The sequence below is a fragment of the Eriocheir sinensis genome, chromosome 13 (assembly GCF_024679095.1).
Source record: "Eriocheir sinensis breed Jianghai 21 chromosome 13, ASM2467909v1, whole genome shotgun sequence".
NCBI classification, from domain to species: Eukaryota; Metazoa; Arthropoda; class Malacostraca; order Decapoda; family Varunidae; genus Eriocheir; species Eriocheir sinensis.
This window is the reverse complement of record NC_066521.1, coordinates 20557949-20577479: the sequence shown is the minus strand read 5'-3', so window position 1 is coordinate 20577479 and position 19531 is coordinate 20557949. Positions and strand designations below refer to the sequence as shown.

The following is a 19531-nucleotide window of genomic DNA, read 5'->3' as shown; positions in this document are numbered from 1 at the left end:
CTCACCTCCCCTCTCCCCCTCCCCCCATGCTCCCCACCACTCTTCCTGCTCCTCCCTTCCGCTCACCACAACCTCTCAGCACCCTCATCCTCAGCACATTGCCCTGAGGTACGCCATGCCTCGAGACTTTCACAACATCAAGGCAAGAAGGGGACGTCTTGGGAAACCTCTCTCTCTCTCACACACACACCCACACGGAAAATCCACTACCCTAAATAAGTTATCAAATTTAGTAATCAGGTGAAGAAATAAGAACACAGGGAGCCTGCAAGAGGGCGAATGGCCTACACAAGGCAGCTCCAGATTCCCTCCCACTACCACCTGTTATCCTCGTCATGTAGCTATCGAGTCTACTCTTAAAACATGCTATCGTCCCTGCACTCACTATGTGATTGCCGAGTCTATTCCATTCCCCCACTCCCCTATTAATAAACCAATGCCTGCCTATTTCCCTCCTAAATCTATACTTTTCTAATTCAAAACCATTACTGCGTGTTCTATCCTGCTGGCTAATTCTCAGTACTTTACTTATATCGCCTTTGTTGTAACCCTTGATCGATTTAAATACTTATTTCAGATCTCCCCGCACTCTTCGTCTTTCTAGTGAATGTAAGTTGAGATGTTTCAGCCTATCTTGATATGGGAGGTTCCTCAGTCCCTGAATCATCTTGGTCATCCTCCTCTGAATTGATTCTAGCAAGTTGATGTCCATTCTGTAGTGTGGGCACCAAACCTGGACAGGAGTGTTTAAAAGACTGTAGAAGTATGGCAAGACATCGGAATTAGGCTAAACAGCAGGTGATATTAACACGCTTAGGCTCCAACAGGTAAACAGGACCAGAAGAAAAGATAGAAAAAGCTAAGTGGAGAGAATTAAGGCGAGTGAAAGGTGTAAGAAGGTATGAGAAGAAAAGATAAGTAAAGGTGGAAGGAGGGCGGAAAATAGATAGGTAGAGGTAAAAAGTCGAGGGTATTCGCTATAGTTACGCGTTGCCTCGGTGCTCATCTCCGTCGCAGTGGCCCTTGAGTCTGTGGCCTTGATTCAGTCTCAGGAATAAGATCAAACAGTGAAGTATAGGCTTACAAGGTGAGATTAATACCCAGCCTCAGAAACTACAGGTGAACATGAACAGGTAAGTAAAAGATATAAAAAAAAAATGCCATTAACTACTTTAGAGCAATTACGAGCTATGGTGAAAAAACTGTTAAATAAAAATAAGAATCACGAAAAAAGTGGGTTAGGAATGATCGAGGGAGCAGATAAAATGAGGAAACGATTGAAGACTAATTTGAAAGCAGGACGAAAAAGGTGAGATGGGAAACAGAAGTACGGGAAGAGGAAAAATACAGGAGGTAGGAATGATCTTGGAGCAGAAAGGAGGAAGAGGTGAAAATATATCCAGGACCCCGAAATAGTCACAGGTAGAGGGACAACAAAGGTAAGTGCAAACAGGTAATTCAACACACAGGTAAGACGGGTAAAGAAATGCGATCCCTATAGAACTTCAGGTAAAGGGACTGATTACACAAGCTAGGTGAAGGGAAACATGTACAGGAAGCTAAATGGAGGAAAATGAGGGAAAACAAAGACAGGTATGAGAAGGAAAATTAGAGAAAGCGAACTGGAGAAAATGAAACAGAAGAAAAGGTAAAGTTTAATTGAGGAAAAGGAGAATATGATAGATAAAGTTAAGGGAAGGGAAAGAAAACGTGAAGAAAGCTAAATGGAAAAGAAGATAAATGTAAGATAAGGGAAGGAGAGAGAGAGAGAGAGAGAGAGAGAGAGAGAGAGAGAGAGAGAGAGAGAGAGAGAGAGAAGTGTAGCAGCAGCATCCGGCCGGCCTCTCCAGATGCAGGAGGGAAGGAGGGAGAGAGGGAGGTAAGGAGGAAGGTAGGTAGGCGTGTATGACTCAACAAGTGGAGGAGAGGAGGAGGAGGAGGTAGAGGTGGTGGTGGTGGTAGTGCCATAGTCCGTGTGTGCGTACGCCGTCGATACACACACACACACACACACACGGTCAGGGGAGTGTGTGCGCGCGGACCTCAACGTTTGTGTGCGTGTGTGTGTGTGTGTACCTCCAGCCTAACCGTGTGTGTGTGTGTGTGTGTGTGTGTGTGTACGTATGTCGCCACGCTGTCTGCACCCCTCCTCCTCCTCCCTACCCCCCCTCCCTCCCTCTCCTCCGCGCACCCCTCCACAAACGTTTTGCGCTGCCCACTCCCCCCCCCCCCCCTTCCCTCCCACGCCTCCTCTCACCGCCACGTGCTTCTCTCGCGCCCCTCCCCCCCTCTCCCCCCTCAAGACCTGTTTACTACGCCCGCCCCCCCTTTCTCTAGTCACGCCCCCTCCGCCCCCCCTTTTCCCTCCGTTCCTCCGGCTCATCACTGGCCACGCCCCCTTTTTCCTCCTATCCTGTGTCTCTTGGTTATCCCTTTCTCACCTTACTCCCGTTTCGTACCTTTAATTCTACTCTTCCTTTTCTTCCTCACGCTCATTCCTCCCTTCCGATGTCCCAGTTCTTCCTTTCTTCCTTACTCCAAGTCCTTACCTCCGATTTTAGTCTTCTTTCTCCTCCTCTTTCCTGCCTTCAGTTTCGGCATTCTTTCTCTTTCTCCTTTCTAACTGTTTCTCTCGTTCATTTCTACCTCCTGCAATTTGCTTTTTTTTCCCCTTTCTTCCTTACTCCTATTTCCTACCTTTAGTTTTAGTGATGAGAGGTGGTGAAGGAAACACGGGCTAGGGAACGAGTGTTTACTCCTGACTAGTTTCGCCTTAGTGGGCTTCTTAGTTTTAGTGTTCATTCTCTTCCTCCTTTCTCCCTTGCTTCCTTCTGTATTTTTTTTTATTCTTCCTTTCTTCCTTGCTTCTGATTCCTACTGCACCTTTTCTTCCTGCTTTCCAATTCAGTCTTCATTCTTTTCCTTCTTTCTATCTACTTTCTCTACGTCATTCTTCCCTTATCCACACTTTCCTGCTTCCTACTTCGTCTTCCTTCATTCTACCTGTTCTATTTCACCTTCCTCTTCCTTTTCTTCTGCCTTACTTAATTTGCTTCCTACCTCACATTTCTTTGTTTCCATTCACTTTCATTCTAATTTCTGCTTGCCCCTTTTATGTTTACCTCTCTCTCTCTCTCTCTCTCTCTCTCTCTCTCTCTCTCTCTCTCTCTCTCTCTCTCTCTCTCTCAAAATATAAGCCCCTCGTTTAATTTTAATAGCCATCCCTTTACGCCCTATTATAATATTTTCACCGTAAGACGATAATCACGTGCATTATGGCATATGACGAGGTGACGATACAAAAAATTACACCATTACTATCGGGCCTCATGTGATGGTTGTAGTAGTGGTAATAGTAGTAGTAGTAGTAGTAATGGTAGTAGTGGTATTGGAAGTGGTGGTGGCAGCAGTAGTAATGATGATGTTAATGCTAATAATAATAATAATAATAACGAAGGCTGCAGATCTTTCACAACACACAGCACAATTATATAAAGTACACACCAATCCAACATCAATAGTAATAATAATAATTTCACACGCACAAAAGCATCAGTACACATAAAATATATAAATACCAAAAAAATATCCTGCTGTATACTCCGCCATTATACATAGGAAAAAACAATGGCAGGTGTGCACACATAAGCATTCAATTACCTCAAAGCGATAGGGGACATCACAATTACCCTGCTTTCCATATTACACAACACACACACACACACACACACACAGAGACACGTACAGGGACGAGCATTTCTACACACGGGTCATAACACTATTTACGGCGGAGGAGGAGGGACTGGTTGACTTTAGTGTACTTTATAAGGGAAGGGAATGGGATTGGATACCGTCTTGTCATATTTAGTGGACTGATATTAAACTTTACTTATATAAGGATCTGGATGATTGACTGACTGCATCTGAGTGTAAAGGAGCGGGAGGGAACAAAATATGGTGTACTTTATATGGGAGAACAATGGGAATGATTAGCTGAACGTATATATGAGCAAGATACATATACAAACTTTCTATCCTGATATCTGTGTGCTACCTGTAACTCAGACGTCATGCGCGCCCCCACTCGGGAACTCCCCCAAAAACGAATGATCACAGGAAAGGTCTCAAATTCCCCTGCTCCGTCACTCCATCTTTACACATTCAATCCCTCGCCAGTTAACAAACACTCATCCCCTCCAATGATTCATGATGCTGAGAAATCTAAACTAAACCAATACTGGGAAATATATACAAAAAAGGGCAGCATCACTCAACCTAGAAGAACATGGAAGAAGTAACACACCTTCATCACCACCACCACCAGGAAAAAAATTATACATAGGGAAAACAACAAAACAACACCCACCACCACCAGAGACTAACAAAGAACACCTGTATGTATGGTACTGAACTGCTTATGGTGGTGGTAGTGAAGACGTGGCAAACACTAATAAGAGTCACAAGAGGCACACACCACAAACTTACCTTATGTAGATATGCTTGAGGGCTGTGGCGGAGTTGACACAGCCAGCGGGGAGGCGGAAGTCCTCGAGGATGTCCTCCCACTCACACCGAGAATTAACCTGCGGCGGGAGAGGGGAATGGTGGTGATTATGACGCCCTGGCTGGTGAAGGGGAAGTGATGAGGGAGTGAGTAGGTGTGTGGGTGTGGCATTAGTGTGATGGGGGAAGATACTGGGTGACGAGGGTGGCATTAGGTGAAAGGTTATTGGGTTGATGGGTGATATGATGCTGGGGGAACATTATACAAGTGAGACTGATGAAATAGAAGCAAGTACTGTGGGCTGGGAAATGGTAGTAAGTAATGGTGTGCAGTATTATCATGGAGGAATATGATAGAAGTGTTACTCAAAGGTTGGGGCAGATAGAAGTAAATACTGTAGATTAAGAAGGGCGAAGAAGTGATGGTGATGCCCTGGCTGGGGTAGGATGGTGAAGGGAAGAAGGGAAGATGGTATTATTAATGGGAAAAATATACGTGTTGTTCTGAGAAGATGGGAGATGGAAGGAGCCACTCTAGGCTGGGAGAAGCTAACAAAAGGAGTGTGGTTGGATTAATACACACACTGAGTATAACTATGTGGTGGAGAGAACATCAAGGGAAACACACATGATTATTCTGCTGATGAGAACCATACACAATATAACAATGGACTGGGTGGTAAAAGGAAGCAAGGTGACAATGATGGGTAAAATAAACAAGGTCACTTTATACTGGGAGAGGACTCTATACTGCCTAATGTACAACCTATACACTGTAGCAAGGTGAAATAAGGTAACCGTGGGCTGGCTGAGTGTGACTGTGTTGGCATTCTAGACACAGTTATGTATTAATGATGAAAAAATACTGGCACAAGGGTCAAGTCAAACAATACACCATAATGATTACTATGATTAGGCTTAACTTGAAGAATGGCTGTAATACGATATTATAGGAGGTAGAGCTACGCTTTTTTGGGGGGTGAGTTTGATAATAGATAAATGGAGACACAGCTTAGGATATATAGATAGCATGGTAAGTTACAAGTATACTTAACTGATATAAAGTGAAGTATTAATGTATGGTATGATAGCATTGGCACTCTGGACACAAGGTTAGTAAGTATGCATGAGAATTATGAAATGAATGACAAGAGAAAGGTCATATTAAACAAAACACTACGATGCATGATATGAATAATTGATGAGGATGAACTTGAAGAATGACTGTACAGTGTAGTGGATAACATAGGTGGTACATTTTCAGTTTTTAAAGGAATGTAATCGTATGAAAAGAAATTAAGGAAGAAAAGATATATTCCTCATGATTCCCATTTTGCCTGGTGTAGGATAGAGGCTTGAAACTGATATGAAGTCGTTATTGCTAATGATGATAAAAATGGAGATAAACAGGAGGGTAATATAATATTCTCCTGGGTCTGCATACACCCAATGCCCTGCTTGTGTCAAAAAGGCAATATTGATGGTGGTAGAAATTGAGATAATGATGACAAATAGCATAAAAGACATGGATGATGGTTGATGCCTTTCTTGTGTTCTTGTAATACTGATGAAAATAGTTGCATGAAAATGATGACTATGCCTCATGCCACCCTACTTGTGATAATGACTGAGGTAGCAAAATAAGGTTGATGACTTCTACTACCAAGAGTTTACACCTAAATATCAATACACCTGAAATTCTGATGGAAGGAGTAGCATGAGAATGAATATGGTTTGTGCTCTCCTACTTGTGATAAAGGGATAGCAAAATAAGGTGGATGACTTCTACTACCAAAAATTTACACCTAAATATCAATACATCTGAAATTCTGAAGGAGTAGCATGAAAGTGAATATGGTTTGTGCTCTCCTACTTGTGAAATGATAAATGGATTTTTTTTTTACAGCAAAGGAGACAGCACATGGGCACAAAAAAAAAGGAAACAATCATAATAATATAAAAAAAAGCCCGCTACTTGCTGCTCCTGTAAAGAATCCGAAGAGGTGGCCGAAAGAGGGGTCAATTACGATAGCAAAATAAGGTTGATAATGACTTGTTCCTAGAGTGTACACACCTAAAATACTGATGAAAGGGGTAACATGAAAACACTATATGACTTGTACAACCCAGCTTGAGAAAACGGTGACAGGAGTGGCAAAACAAGGCTGGTGATGACTTCTGTCCGGAGTTTAAACCCAAATATTTATATACCTCAAATGAGCACTCGTTATCAAGCTGTGTCCCTCATGAAGAGCCAGACCATATAAATTTATAGTTTGGCAGACGTCCTGAGCACCTGACATGCATGCTCCCTATAATCTTGGGTACCACTGTTTATTTCACTGTATTATTCTTATTCACTGTCCTATTATTTTTGGTGTATGTGAAGGCTTTTAAGGTAAACCACAGAACGCACTTTTACCCGAGTTCCTCCTCACACATCCTTTGAAGAAAACATAAAAGAACATTGGCATTCTCGCTTCTGCACTATTAATGAATCACACCGGTAAAGGTCTTGCAAGGGAGTGACAAGAGATACAATTTTGCTTTGTGAATGTAGAAATAAAATAAAGAGCAATATAAAAATGGGTGTACTATATGTTTGCCTCTATCCTATCAATTAATCACAATGAAGAAGTAAAATGAAATGAGAGTAAATAAAAGGGTGTATTAAGCTTACAGAGTCACACACTGTAAGCACTAGAAAAAAATATAAAGAAATGGAATAAAATCAATACCTATAAAAATGTGAAGGAGATGAACTGAAGGTCCCGGGCAGTAACCAGAGCACCGCCACAGCCTCCAAGACATGTCCTTCCACTTTTGCAACTTACAACTTCTGACCTGACCTAACTTTTGCCCTGCCTGGACCAAGAAAAATAGCTCGCCGCCACACTACCCTGAGAAAATAACATGTACCATACTATATTTAAAGCAATTTTCAAACACTTAACACTGCACGATTTTCAGCTAATAATTTCGCAACAACATTTCTTCCTGTTCACTTGCTTACATGCACTGCTAAGAGTCTGCTCATATGTTCGTTATTTTGTTCCACTGTGGTCTAATTTCGCACCAAGATTTCTTCCTGTCCACTTGCCTACATGTAATGATAAGATTCTGTTCATATGTTCCTTATTTTGTTCCACTGTTTTCTTCATTGTCTAATAGTTCAATCTAATATTCTGTTCTTATAAGGCATCTTTCAGTCCTTCAATAATGGTCTTTGTAAATTATTCAATACTACTAATACCATCTCTATCCTATACACATATACACATTCTCTGGCCTACACACACACCATTGCCCACACTCTCTCCCACAACCATACCCACAAATATGCTCCTACCAATCCCTAAAATCACACACAATACCCTCATTATCTATTCAACACTTTTTACTTCTCTCTATTTTCAAACCACTCACACATCACTCTTTCACCTAATCCTTCAAAGATAATACTCCTATCCTCATCCTAGACATACACAACCTCTATCTTATCCTATGCACAGTAAACTTTCCTCAATACACACACACACACACACACACTCACAAGACACTGACAAGAAATTCAGTGGAATGGTTCTATAGGCACAGCAGTACATATGTGACTCCAGCCCTTTAAACCACAACTAAGTAAACTTAACACACACATACACAAACACACATGACTCTCTCCCCTATCCTATCGATCAAGAAGTACCTGCGCATCTTCATAAAAAAAAAAAATAAATAAAAAAAAATCCCAAATCAACCCTATCCAGTATCGACAGAGGAAAGGTCTCATGATCTACAGAGCATCTTCTAATCACCCCAAATGACCCACAATGCCAACTTATGCCACAATAAAATAACTTAGATTAATTAAAAGACGTAAATCTGGCTCCATCTCCCAATCACACGACAATTACTCCCATAAATACACAAATCTTGCCAATCATCTTTGTCAAATAACGTGGACCCGATAAATTAAAATTGGTCTTGATTGACCTTCCGCACATTACACAGGGAGTTCCAGATCCATATATAGAATGGGGAAGGGAGGGAGGTATGGGTCAGTCTTCCTTTCACAGCAGTTACATATTATTTAGTACTGATTAAAAGTGAGTGAAGAAAGAAATTCCGTACCTGCGAATTTCTCTTACCCTTCCTATGAACGCGTACGCAAATGCAAATGTGGAACTCCAATTGAAAATGAGCCTGCATTATTACCTCTATCAACTATGTGTATCACTGTATCAGGAGAGCAAACATCGACTCGGAAACACAAATATGAGTTCACCAATCTCATCAAACTCATAATATAGATGCAATTAATTGAATACCGATTTCTACCTAGTTCCTGCCACAAGTAACACGCATAACTCGCTCTGTCCACTGCCTGTTAAGACGACAAATGCTCCCAAACTCCAGGTGAATTTCAGTCAAAAGATAAAAAATGAACTAACTACCGCCTCCAACAGGGTCTAGCTCCTCTCTCTATCTCTCTCTCTCTCTCTCTCTCTCTCTCTCTCTCTGTCCTAATTTTAACAGATTTGTCTGGTCCCTCGTCGTCCTTCTCTTTTCTGGAAATACCGTGGGACGTTGAAAACAATGTCGATGGTTTGGCTGTGAGCCATGCTTCCCTCTCTGTGGTGGATGTGGGGAATGGGCCTGGGGAGGGGGGGGGGAGGGGACAGGAGGAGGAGGAGAGAAGTGAGTGGGACAACGACACTTGTTGAACACTGTGTCACGCTTTTCTCCACGTTTTTAATATAACCTAAATATATAAGTAACAGTACACTGTGTAGCTCATTGCAGTTTGAATTAAAAATATTAGTGTGTGTTTATATCTTTTGAAAAGTTTTTTCACTTGACATATGAGCATTTTTCACGGCCCTCCCTCTCACGGGCCAAATTAGCTGGCGCGCACTATAGCCTTAATGAACTTCCTATATCATGAAAAGTTCACCTTTACACAACAAACCGCAAAAGATAACCCAAAATTAACCCCATCCAATATCGACAGAGGAAAACCCATCCTCTTAGGTAATTATCAGATGCTATATTTCACTGTAAGTATAAACGAATGAAGGAAAATTTGATGTCGATAATTTTTAAGCCACTCAACTTTCTGGGCGCTAAAAATAATTGCGTGAAAGAGGATCGCATGTACTTTCCCTGATTAGTATACATGAGATGGGGGGGGCACTGACACACACACTTCCCAACATGTGCCACAGTTTTTATAAGCAAAGGATCCAAACTAGATAACACAAGACTGTCAGGCACCAATACACAACCAAAAACTCTACAGCATCTAAAATTTATCTCGACCTATTAATCAAGAACTCTGAGGCATCCTAAATATAGCTTGACCTTAATACTACCCTATGTATATTACTTTCCAACCCCACAACCCATTTTCTAAGAACAAGACTAAAGTTCCTACTCCTGGACCCAAATACAGCCGTGTTTGTTACGATAATGCAAAAAATTCTGTAGTATCCTAAATAGAGCCTGACTTATTAACACTGAAGTACTAAACCTAACTTAACTCAACCTAACCACAACCCATTTACTAATAACAAAGATAAATGTTTCTACTTTGGACCCAAAATAAATCCAAGCTGGTTACAACAGAACAAAAATCTCTGTAGCCCCCTAAATATAGCTTGACTTTTAACACAAACTCACTAATTCATCTACCCCTAACACACACTAATGCATTCATCTTCCCCATCACACAGAAACCCATTCCTATGCAGCAGAAACTGAAGGTGCTACTCCTGACACTTGATGCATTAAGCTCGTGCAAGGAAGCCATTTCTTGCGTTTCCTTTAGTTCAAAACCTTATCACAGGACAGGACAAAAGTTGATAAAACACTAACACTGACTATTATTTTTAGATCCCAACTCATTAACTAAGCTTATTGATTATCTATCTCAAAAAACTTCTTACATAGATAACACAACAATGAAGTACCCAAATAAGCACCAGTTTATAAGGAAATCTGCCTTTCACAACATTTAACCTTTTCATGTTTCACTCCACATTACAACAGGCCCAAAGCTTAGCAGGAAATTCGATTATGCACTTTTTTCCCAAAAGTTCCAGCTCAATGAATATCCACTTTCCTGCTTCATATTAAATTATTTTCTAGAACACTGCAGCCGATCATTTTTCGTAACCTACCTCAGCATTTTTTCCCTCTTTCCATCAACATTACACCCTAATCAACATTCACAGATTTTTCTTGGCAACATCACACTATGTATATATACTTTTTCATAACCTATTCAAGAAAACTGATCTCTTAGCAACATTACACCTCATCCATCCTCACTCCACCCTAACCTACACAGAAAAATAAAATAACACCAGTCTTTTTAGTCTTTTCTTCACTATACCTCAAAGAAGATCACCTTGCATTCAAAATATCCCACCCTATTCACACACTAACCTATTAAAAACATGCTTCCTATGTAGTCAATGCTTGCCCTGACTGAACTACAGCAAATTCACAGGCAAACTTCATCTTCACTGCTTTAGGACCCTGTTTACTTCCTCTCTATACCACCCTCTATCTCATCCTACTCACCCACCCTATGTTCCTTACAAGCACCCTATTCGGATCCTACAAAATTTCTTCACTGCACCACAAACACACATTTTTTCTCCATCACACCCTAGTCAGAACACCATCTACCTCATCCTAAACACGCACAAAACTAACTTCCTATGAGCACCCTATTTGATTCACTGCCTTCCCTAACATCACACTTAACAAATTTTCTTCACTGCACAAGCACATATTTCTTTTTCTCCATCACACCCTATTCAAAACACCACCTACCTCACCCTATACATGCACAAACCTAACTTCCTATGAGCACCCTATTTGATTCACTGCCTACCCTAACACCAAACCCAACATAATTTTCTTCACTGCACAAGCACATAATTCTTTTTCTCCTTCACACCCTATTCAGAGCACCATCTACCTCACCCTATACACGCACAAACCTAACTTCCTATGAGCACCCTATTCGATTCACTGCCTACCCTAACATCACACCCAACATAATTTTCTTCACTGCACAAGCACATATTTCTTTTTCTCCTTAACACCCTATTCAGAGCACCATCTACCTCACCCTAAACACGCACAAACCTAACTTCCTATGAGCATCCTATTCGATTCACTGCCTACCCTAACACCAAACCAAACATAATTTTCTTCACTGCACAAGCACATAATTCTTTTTCTCCTTCACACCCTATTCAGAGCACCATCTACCTCACCCTATACACACACAAATCTAACTTCCTATGAGCACCCTATTCGATTGTGCCTACCCTAACACCAAACCCAACATAATTTTCTTCACTGCACAAGCACATAATTCTTTTTCTCCTTCACACCCTATTCAGAGCACCATCTACCTCACCCTATACACACAAACCTAACTTCCTATGAGCACCCTATTCGATTGTGCCTACCCTAACACCAAACCCAACATAATTTTCTTCACTGCACAAGCACATATTTCTTTTTCTCCTTCACACCCTATTCAGAGCACCATCTACCTCACCCTATATACACACAAACCTAACTTCCTATGAGCATCCTATTCGATTCACTGCCTACCCTAACATCACACCCGACAAATTTTCTTCACTGCACAAGCAAATTCTTTTTCTCCTTCACACCCTATTCAGAGCACCATCTACCTCACCCTATACATGCACAAAACTAACTTCCTTACGTGCACCCTATTCGATTGTGCCTACCCTAACATCACACTCGACAAATTTTCTTCACTGCACAAGTACATAATTCTTTTTCTCCTTCACACCCTATTCAGAGCACCATCTATCACCCTAAACACGCACAAAACTAACTTCCTTACGCGCACCCTTTTCGATTGTGCCTACCCTAACACCACACCCAACAGAATTTCATTGCACAAGCACATATTTTCTTTTCTCCACACCCTTTTCAGCAGGCACAGCAGCTTCCACCTATGCACCCTGGACTCTTGTGGACTTTCAATGAGGTGTGTGTATGACTCCTTTCATTTCTTCCCCACACACACCCCAATCACTTCTCTAAATGTGGCACTGTACTCATTTCTTAGCAACAAGTCACATATTCTCCCAGGCCTACTAGCACCTCAACTTGACTAATTAACTAAAGGTAACTGTGGAAAACTCAACTGGCCTAGAAAATAGAAAAATGGAAAGGTTGAAAAAAAAATTAACCAAACCTCAGCTTTCTAAACCAAGCAATGGTGAAAATGATGTGTGTGTGTGTGTGTGTGTGTGTGTCACTGAAAACACTGTGCCAGCATCCCATCATTAGTTAAGCAAAACCATCCACATTTGTTTTTAATGATAGAAAGAAAATAAGCACCTCAGCCACAGTGAAATGAGAATGGTGTGTGTGTGTGTGTGTGTGTGTGTAGTGGTATTCAGTGATATATAAACCAAAATCCCAAAAATATAAATGGAGGTATGTGATGAGAGCAAGAAGGGAGAGAGACCAAACGGAGGAGGAGGAGAGAGAAACGGTGGTGTGGTGTAGTGTGGTGTGGTGTGGTGGTGGTGTTGGTGAGGTCAAACTCGTGTGGGGCAGGGACTGGAGGTGTGAGGGTCAGGTCGAGGATGAGAGAGAGAGAGAGAGAGAGAGAGAGAGCAGGGAGGGAGAGAGACGGCAGCGGTGGTGGTGGTGGTGAGGTCAAACTCGTGTGGGGCAAGGAGTGGAGGTGTGAGGGTGAGGGCGAGGATGAGGAGGTATGAGAGCGCGGGCGGGGGTGGTGCTGTGGTGGTAGGTGTGTGCTTGGTGGCGTGCGTGAGGTGCCAGAGTGCCAGTGGCGGGAAAATACAAGTGTGACGAGGACGAGGCCTCTCACCTTCTGCCAGCCCCCGCGCGCCGTCACCACCACGTAGAGAAGGTACAAATCCACTCCCTTCCCATTGATCCTCGGGAGACGCTTGAAGACGGTCCTGTGGGGGCGGAAACACAAGAAAACCACATTAGTACCCACAAGAAACGCCAAAATACGTCAAAATCCACATACAACAGAGCCAGGGAGCATAACGGCACTCACCCTCTCTGCTGATGGAAGTCTTCAAGCTGCTTCAGAAATCCGTCATATTCCCGATCGTAGGCCTCCGCGTCCTTGTTGGTCTTCATATTTCGAGTCATGGTGGTCACGGGCGGCTTAAAAACACTGGGGGCACATTTCCGGGGCAGGGCGGGAGTCACGGGCGGCGCACAGGACACACTACAGGAGGAGGGAGGCACAGGACACACCGGCGCTGAGTGGTGCTCGCAGCGGCTCAACACCACCACCACCACCACCAAGCGTTCCAATACTCCGCCGGGACGTCACCACCACCACCACCAGCACCACCTCCAGCACCGATTTTACCACAGAGAAATAGAGTTTACTGATGATTATAAAGGTGGTAGTGAATAAGGAAGCCCAGGAGAGTCTGAGCAAGCCACGGTCTATGGTATTCCGACATTGCAGCATCACCGCCACAACCACCACCACCTCCAGCACCTCAAACACCAATATTACATGAGAGAAATAGTTTGCTGATAGAGAAATAGAGTTTACTGATAGATAAATAGAGTTTACTGAGAATTATAACTGTGGAAGTGAATACAGAAGCCAAGGAGACCACCACGACCGCCACCTCAACAAACACCAGTATATCACAAGAGGGAAATAGTTTACTGATAGAAGAAATAGAGTTTACTAATAATTATAATGGTGGAAGTGAATAAGGAAGCCAAGGAGACTGAGTAAGCCACGGTATATATGGTATTCCTATATTGCAGCAGCTCCGCCACGTCCACAACCACCTCCAACACCGCAAACTAAAATATTATAAGAGAGAAATAGAGTTTGCTGATAATTATTATGCTGCAAATGAATAAAGAAGCCAAGGAAAGTCGTTACAATGGGAAATCAGAGCAAGCCACGGTCTACGGTATTCCTGGATTGCATCACCACCACCACCGCTGCCGCCACTTCCACTGCCGCAAACAAGAATATTATAAGACTTAGATAGAGTTAGATGATAAATACAACGGTGGAAATGAGCGAGAAAACCAAGGAAAGTCGCTACAAAGGCACATCTCTGCAGTCCACAGGCTACATTATTCCTACATTGCAGCCTTGCCTATCTCTATGCCTATAAAACTGCGTAACCGTATTTATTTTTCGTAATAAACTGCATTACCCTATTTTTCAAAGTTAGGTGCCCCGCGGATGCCCGAAGAAAAATGTGGAACTCCTTTTTAGAAGTCTCCGGATGGCGGTCGAAAACTAAAGGCTCTTCTGCACCTAGCGACGGTCGCGCAGGTCCTGAAATACTTTATTGATTAACATTACAATAAATGCCTCTCCTGCCCGGGTACAAGTATATGCCTAAGCAGATATGACACTAGAAATATTTCCAGGCCCACCAGCGCCCTCAGGCCCATGTGAAGGGGTAATTACTCCACAAAAACAGAAACTCTTTGTTCGACATCACAAAATGGCGGACGGGAGGAAGTAACAGGGCGTCACCTCAGTCCACCAGATGTCTGATGATTTATTGTTTATTACCGAATCTGAGGACATGTACAAAGACCTCCATGACATAGAAAATACTGAAGGTGCAAAGGGCGCGCGCCGAAGGGTTTCTTGACGGGTGACGCTGAGGGGTCCCGCGCCTCACTGAGCGGACCATCCCGAATTGTATCGACCACCCCAGATTGTCTCGCTCACCCCCTTCTGTCCTCCCATGTCTATCTGCTTTAAACCATATCCAGGGGCAGGCTACGGCGTCCAAATGTGGTCCTCAAGCACCTGTCACCCTGCTTGTCACCTCAGCTCGTAAAAATCAAGCTGTGTAAAGCGAAATCGATATTGAGAAGTTAAGAGAAACCTCAGTGTTGGGGAGCTGCTGGGCCTGGGGAGGACGTGAGGAGGTCGCCGCCGTTTTCCTTTACCCAGCCCTGTAGCTCCTCTCCCTCCGCCTGGCCGAATGCATGATGCTCCATAACTTCTCATAGTTACGGAGATGCTTTTCCTACCCCTTCAGTCGTGTGGAAATTAGGGATTTAGCATTTATTAGCGGAGAATCATGAGGTGGCCGTGATGGTGGGGTCTGTTACGTAACCTGCAGGTGAGGAAGGGCGGCGCGCTGACGGGACTGCTTGGGAGATGAAGACACACTTTCAACTTCTTCTTTTTGATGTACCTCGCCTCATTTCTAGCCTATTATGGACCGAACTGAGGCTGTGGTGCATAATGGTGGCTTGGGTATGGCGTTGGTGGCAGGAGGAAAGTTAGAATAATGGAGGTCATCGAGTGCATTCTCAACACTGCATTTTTTTCGTCTCGTCTCCACTCCCCGCCTGTCACCCCCCAGCCCGCCAGTCACGTGCCATCCCTAAAACATTTTAAAGCACATACGCAGCCGTTTTAATAGGGAACTAATGGATTAAAGTGGATTTTCATATGGGTCTGACGAGTAGTAAATGGGTACGTGGATTGAATTACTTCAGAGTGAAACGAACTGGTGGAAATCCATATCGGCGGCGTCCCCAGCTCACCTGTTGAACGTAACGGGGACACCTGCCCTCCACTCTACCTGTACGCTGGGAATCGATCCATAGATAGAAAAAAAGGGAAGGTGACCTCAATCCAGAGTACCAAAACGATAACAATACGCTGAGAGAATAGAAAGAATACAAAAGAATAGAATACCTAAATACAACTAACAGTTTCATGCATAAGGTATACCATGAACCTTATAAGCAAATGCATGAATATATAAATAACTGAAAAAAATAACTATCTGAATGCATGAATAAGTAATTAGGACTTTGAAAGGTATACCCGGCCACGACAAGCAAACGAAGAATGCATTAGAGAGGAGTGAATGAAAATGATGAGTGAATACATTAAAAAATTACTAAGTATTTTGAATATTTTGATATGACTAGACACATATGAGAGATAAGCAAGCAAACGCATATATGAGGAAAAGAATGAGGAATTACAACATCGAAAGGTATACACGTGCACACTCTCACACACATTCACACACACACGCACGGAAAGAAAAAAAACTAATAAAAGAAACAGTATAACTAGGTAAATTAAAAAAAGACAAGCAAACACACATACAAATAGGTAAAACAGGAAGTAATTAAAACTTTGACAGGTGTAAACAGCCGCTCGCACCTGTCCACACACACACACACACACCAAACGCGCTAACTAAACGTTCCCCGGTTGGCTCCTCGCGGAAAAAACGTTTGGCGACTAGCACTGCCACTGTTCTGTTGCTCAGGGTGTCGATCCCAGCTGAGGGAGAGGAAGAGGCAGGGAGGGGAGGAGAGGGCGAAGGGAGGAAGCGGGGAGGGGGAGCAGCAGGAGGAGCGGGGAGGCCACAGTATCCCTCCCTTTCTCCCAGGTTCTCCCAGCCGAGCCTCAGCAGTTCCAATCTGACAGTCCACCGGGTAGCCGCTTCTCCGTCGGGCAAAAGTTGAGGTGCCAGGCGGACGCACGGACGGGGTGGAGGTGGGGCGGGCGGCCACTCACTCCCTGCTCCCGCACCCCGCTCGCCCGCGCACTCGCCTTCTCTTACGTGGGGTTACTAGCATCATTTACCTGTTTTTAGATGCTTAGGTCGTGTATTTGGGGTCATTGTTATCACTCATGCTTGATTTGACACCTATATCGCCCAACCCACGCACCTGTCTCCTTGTTACATTGGGTTACTAGCGGCATTTACCTGTTTTTATCATGCAAGTTTGATTTAGAGGTTAATATCAGGTTCTTATCGCCAACGGTTTTTGTTATGTGGATTTAGAATAATAATTTACTCGATCTGGACGCTAATAAGGGCAGTGATTAGGGGGATTTTTTTCTCATTATTATTATTTTTTTTGCCCTTGAGCTGCTTCCTTCATTGTAAAAAAAAAGAAGCATAACGTGTTTGGGGGGCCATATTAAGATTACCTGCTTGATTTGCACTTAATCGTTTGGTATTGTATTGTAAATCAAGATAAATAAGTGTGGATGCCTTCAGTGTTTGCCTGGTGTTGATGAGGATTGTAATTGTAGTCCCTCATTTGTTTGGACTTGGCGATTGGGTCTTATTGGGTTGTAGTTTCATGATTAAAAGAAAGTCAACGTTGTAAGTGGGTTATTTGTGTTACATAGTTTCAATGTGTTGGGCGCTTATCTACTAGTGGTATTTTGAAGCTTGTTTAATTTGAGCCTATCACTACATACCGATTAGATTAATTTTGTGTTGTTATATAAGCAGAAGTTTTGTGCAGGGTTGTCGTTAATGTTTATCTGTGCTATATGATCTCTGATGTGTGACCCATTTTATTTTCCATTAATATACTCACTAAATATTAAAGTAACAGGCTTATAATTAACTCCGCTCTAGTATAATGAATAAACAATGAGAATGGCGCAGAAAATACTATGCAACATGTTTACCTCTATAAGACGATGTGATCCAGCAAACACCAACGGTAAGCTTACTACAACAACTCTAAGCTATAATCCTGACCAGTTAACTTGACAATCTTCCCCATACGCACGGAGATGAGCACCAAGGCCACGCGCAGCTATAGCATATGCCCCCAACTTGACCTTCACTCCACCGAGGCTTAAAGGGTTTGGCTGTGAGGGTAGCTGATGTAAGGGATCGGCACACCAAAGTCTATAAATAACTAAAGGAAGATTTAATAAAGGAGTAGTAAGGGAAGAAGGAAAGGTGTAGGAAATAAAGGAAGAAGAGTGAAGAAAAGAAATGATGTAGGGTAGGTTATGTAAAGTGGCGCGTAACTCCATTTAGTCTATTAATAGCTGAAGGAAAGTATGATAAAAGCGATGTAAGGGGGCGGCACACCAGTCTATTATTAACTTAAGGAAGATGTAATAAAGGAGTAGTATGGGAAGAATTAGGGAAAGGTGTAGGAAATAAAGGAAGAAGAAAGGTGAAGTAAAGGAAGGATGTACTTTCTCATCTTGTGTTCTTTATTTTACTTTTTTCATTTCGTTTTCTTTCTTTTTTTCATTTTAATTTTTCCTTTATTTTTTTCTTTGCTGCGTCATAACCTCTATTGTACATGGTAACGAGGGTAAAAGGGCGCGTAACTCCATTCAAAATCTATTAATAGCTAAAGAAAAGTATAATAAAAGTGTAATAAATAATGAAAGTAGATTAGAAGGAACAGATTAGTAGAGTGTGGTAGCGAGGGTAGCTTATGTAAATGGGCGTCACACAATTCAAAGTCTACTGATAGCAAAAGGAAAGGTATAATAAAGACGTAATAAATAAAGGAAGAGAGGAAAGGTTGTAATATCAGTGTGCGAGAGGAGGGAGGAAAGGTGTTGTAAAAGGGTTGAGGGAGGGCAGCTTACGTAAGGGGCGTACCATCATTCAGTCTACTCGAGTTCATCCATCTCTTATCATTATCAGCATCCTGTTTCCACCACCTTCACTACCACTCCTACGTATTTCTGGCCCGCCTCAGATTACACACACACACACACACACACACATAGGGAGGCGTTCATTCACCTACTAGTGCGTAGTGCGTAGGTCCCAATGTAGGCTGACTTGCGTAGCGTACGGACACCACCACACCACCACATGTGACCTTGAACAGTGCACCGCGCCCCACCTCTCACTGATAAACCCAGACGTCACATGAGGACATTCCCATTCTTTCTTCCTTCTGTAGCAGGGTTAGTTAGTTCAGCAGCACGGGCTCTGTCATATGATATTTACTGTTGGTGAAGGATACTGCATTACCTAACATTACATTCTTCGGTGTGGATATAATACTTCCTCGCGTTCTGTTCATATGCAAATGTTTAACACATCAGGATAGGTTGAACAGTAAAGGTTATAAACTAATGAGATATATACTAAAGATAATTACTAATACTACAACACAATACATACTAATATAACTATAACAATGTATACTAAACATATATACTAGTACTACT

General features: G+C 42.6%; 1 protein-coding gene and 1 long non-coding RNA gene across 10 annotated transcripts in view; both read right to left on the bottom strand.

The window, feature by feature from the left end:
- Positions 1-14038, bottom strand: part of LOC126998161 (AT-rich interactive domain-containing protein 2-like) — a 44381-nt gene extending 30343 nt beyond the window's left edge. For 2 of the 8 annotated variants that reach the window (XR_007752655.1, XM_050859596.1), the window contains exons 1-3: positions 13598-14038; positions 13400-13493; positions 4486-4583 (exon numbers count right to left, since the gene is read on the bottom strand). Coding sequence is in view for 7 of the 8 variants with exons in the window: in XM_050859596.1 (XP_050715553.1) it covers positions 4486-4583; positions 13400-13493; positions 13598-13695 (290 nt within the window). In the remaining variant the exon portion in view is untranslated. The remainder of the gene's footprint in view (positions 1-4485; positions 4584-13399; positions 13494-13597) is intronic. The other 6 variants (XM_050859598.1, XM_050859597.1, XM_050859600.1 and 3 more) reach the window with 6 other exon arrangements.
- LOC126998164 (uncharacterized) lies at positions 9424-13390 on the bottom strand. Of its 2 annotated transcripts, none has more exons than XR_007752657.1 (3): positions 12075-13390; positions 11659-11930; positions 9424-11510 (listed from the first exon to the last, which is right to left on the bottom strand). It is a non-coding gene; the product is annotated as an uncharacterized LOC126998164 (long non-coding RNA). The 2 variants fall into 2 exon arrangements; XR_007752656.1 differs by having other exon boundaries at positions 11659-11950; positions 12097-13390.
- Positions 14039-19531: the final 5493 nt, after the last annotated feature.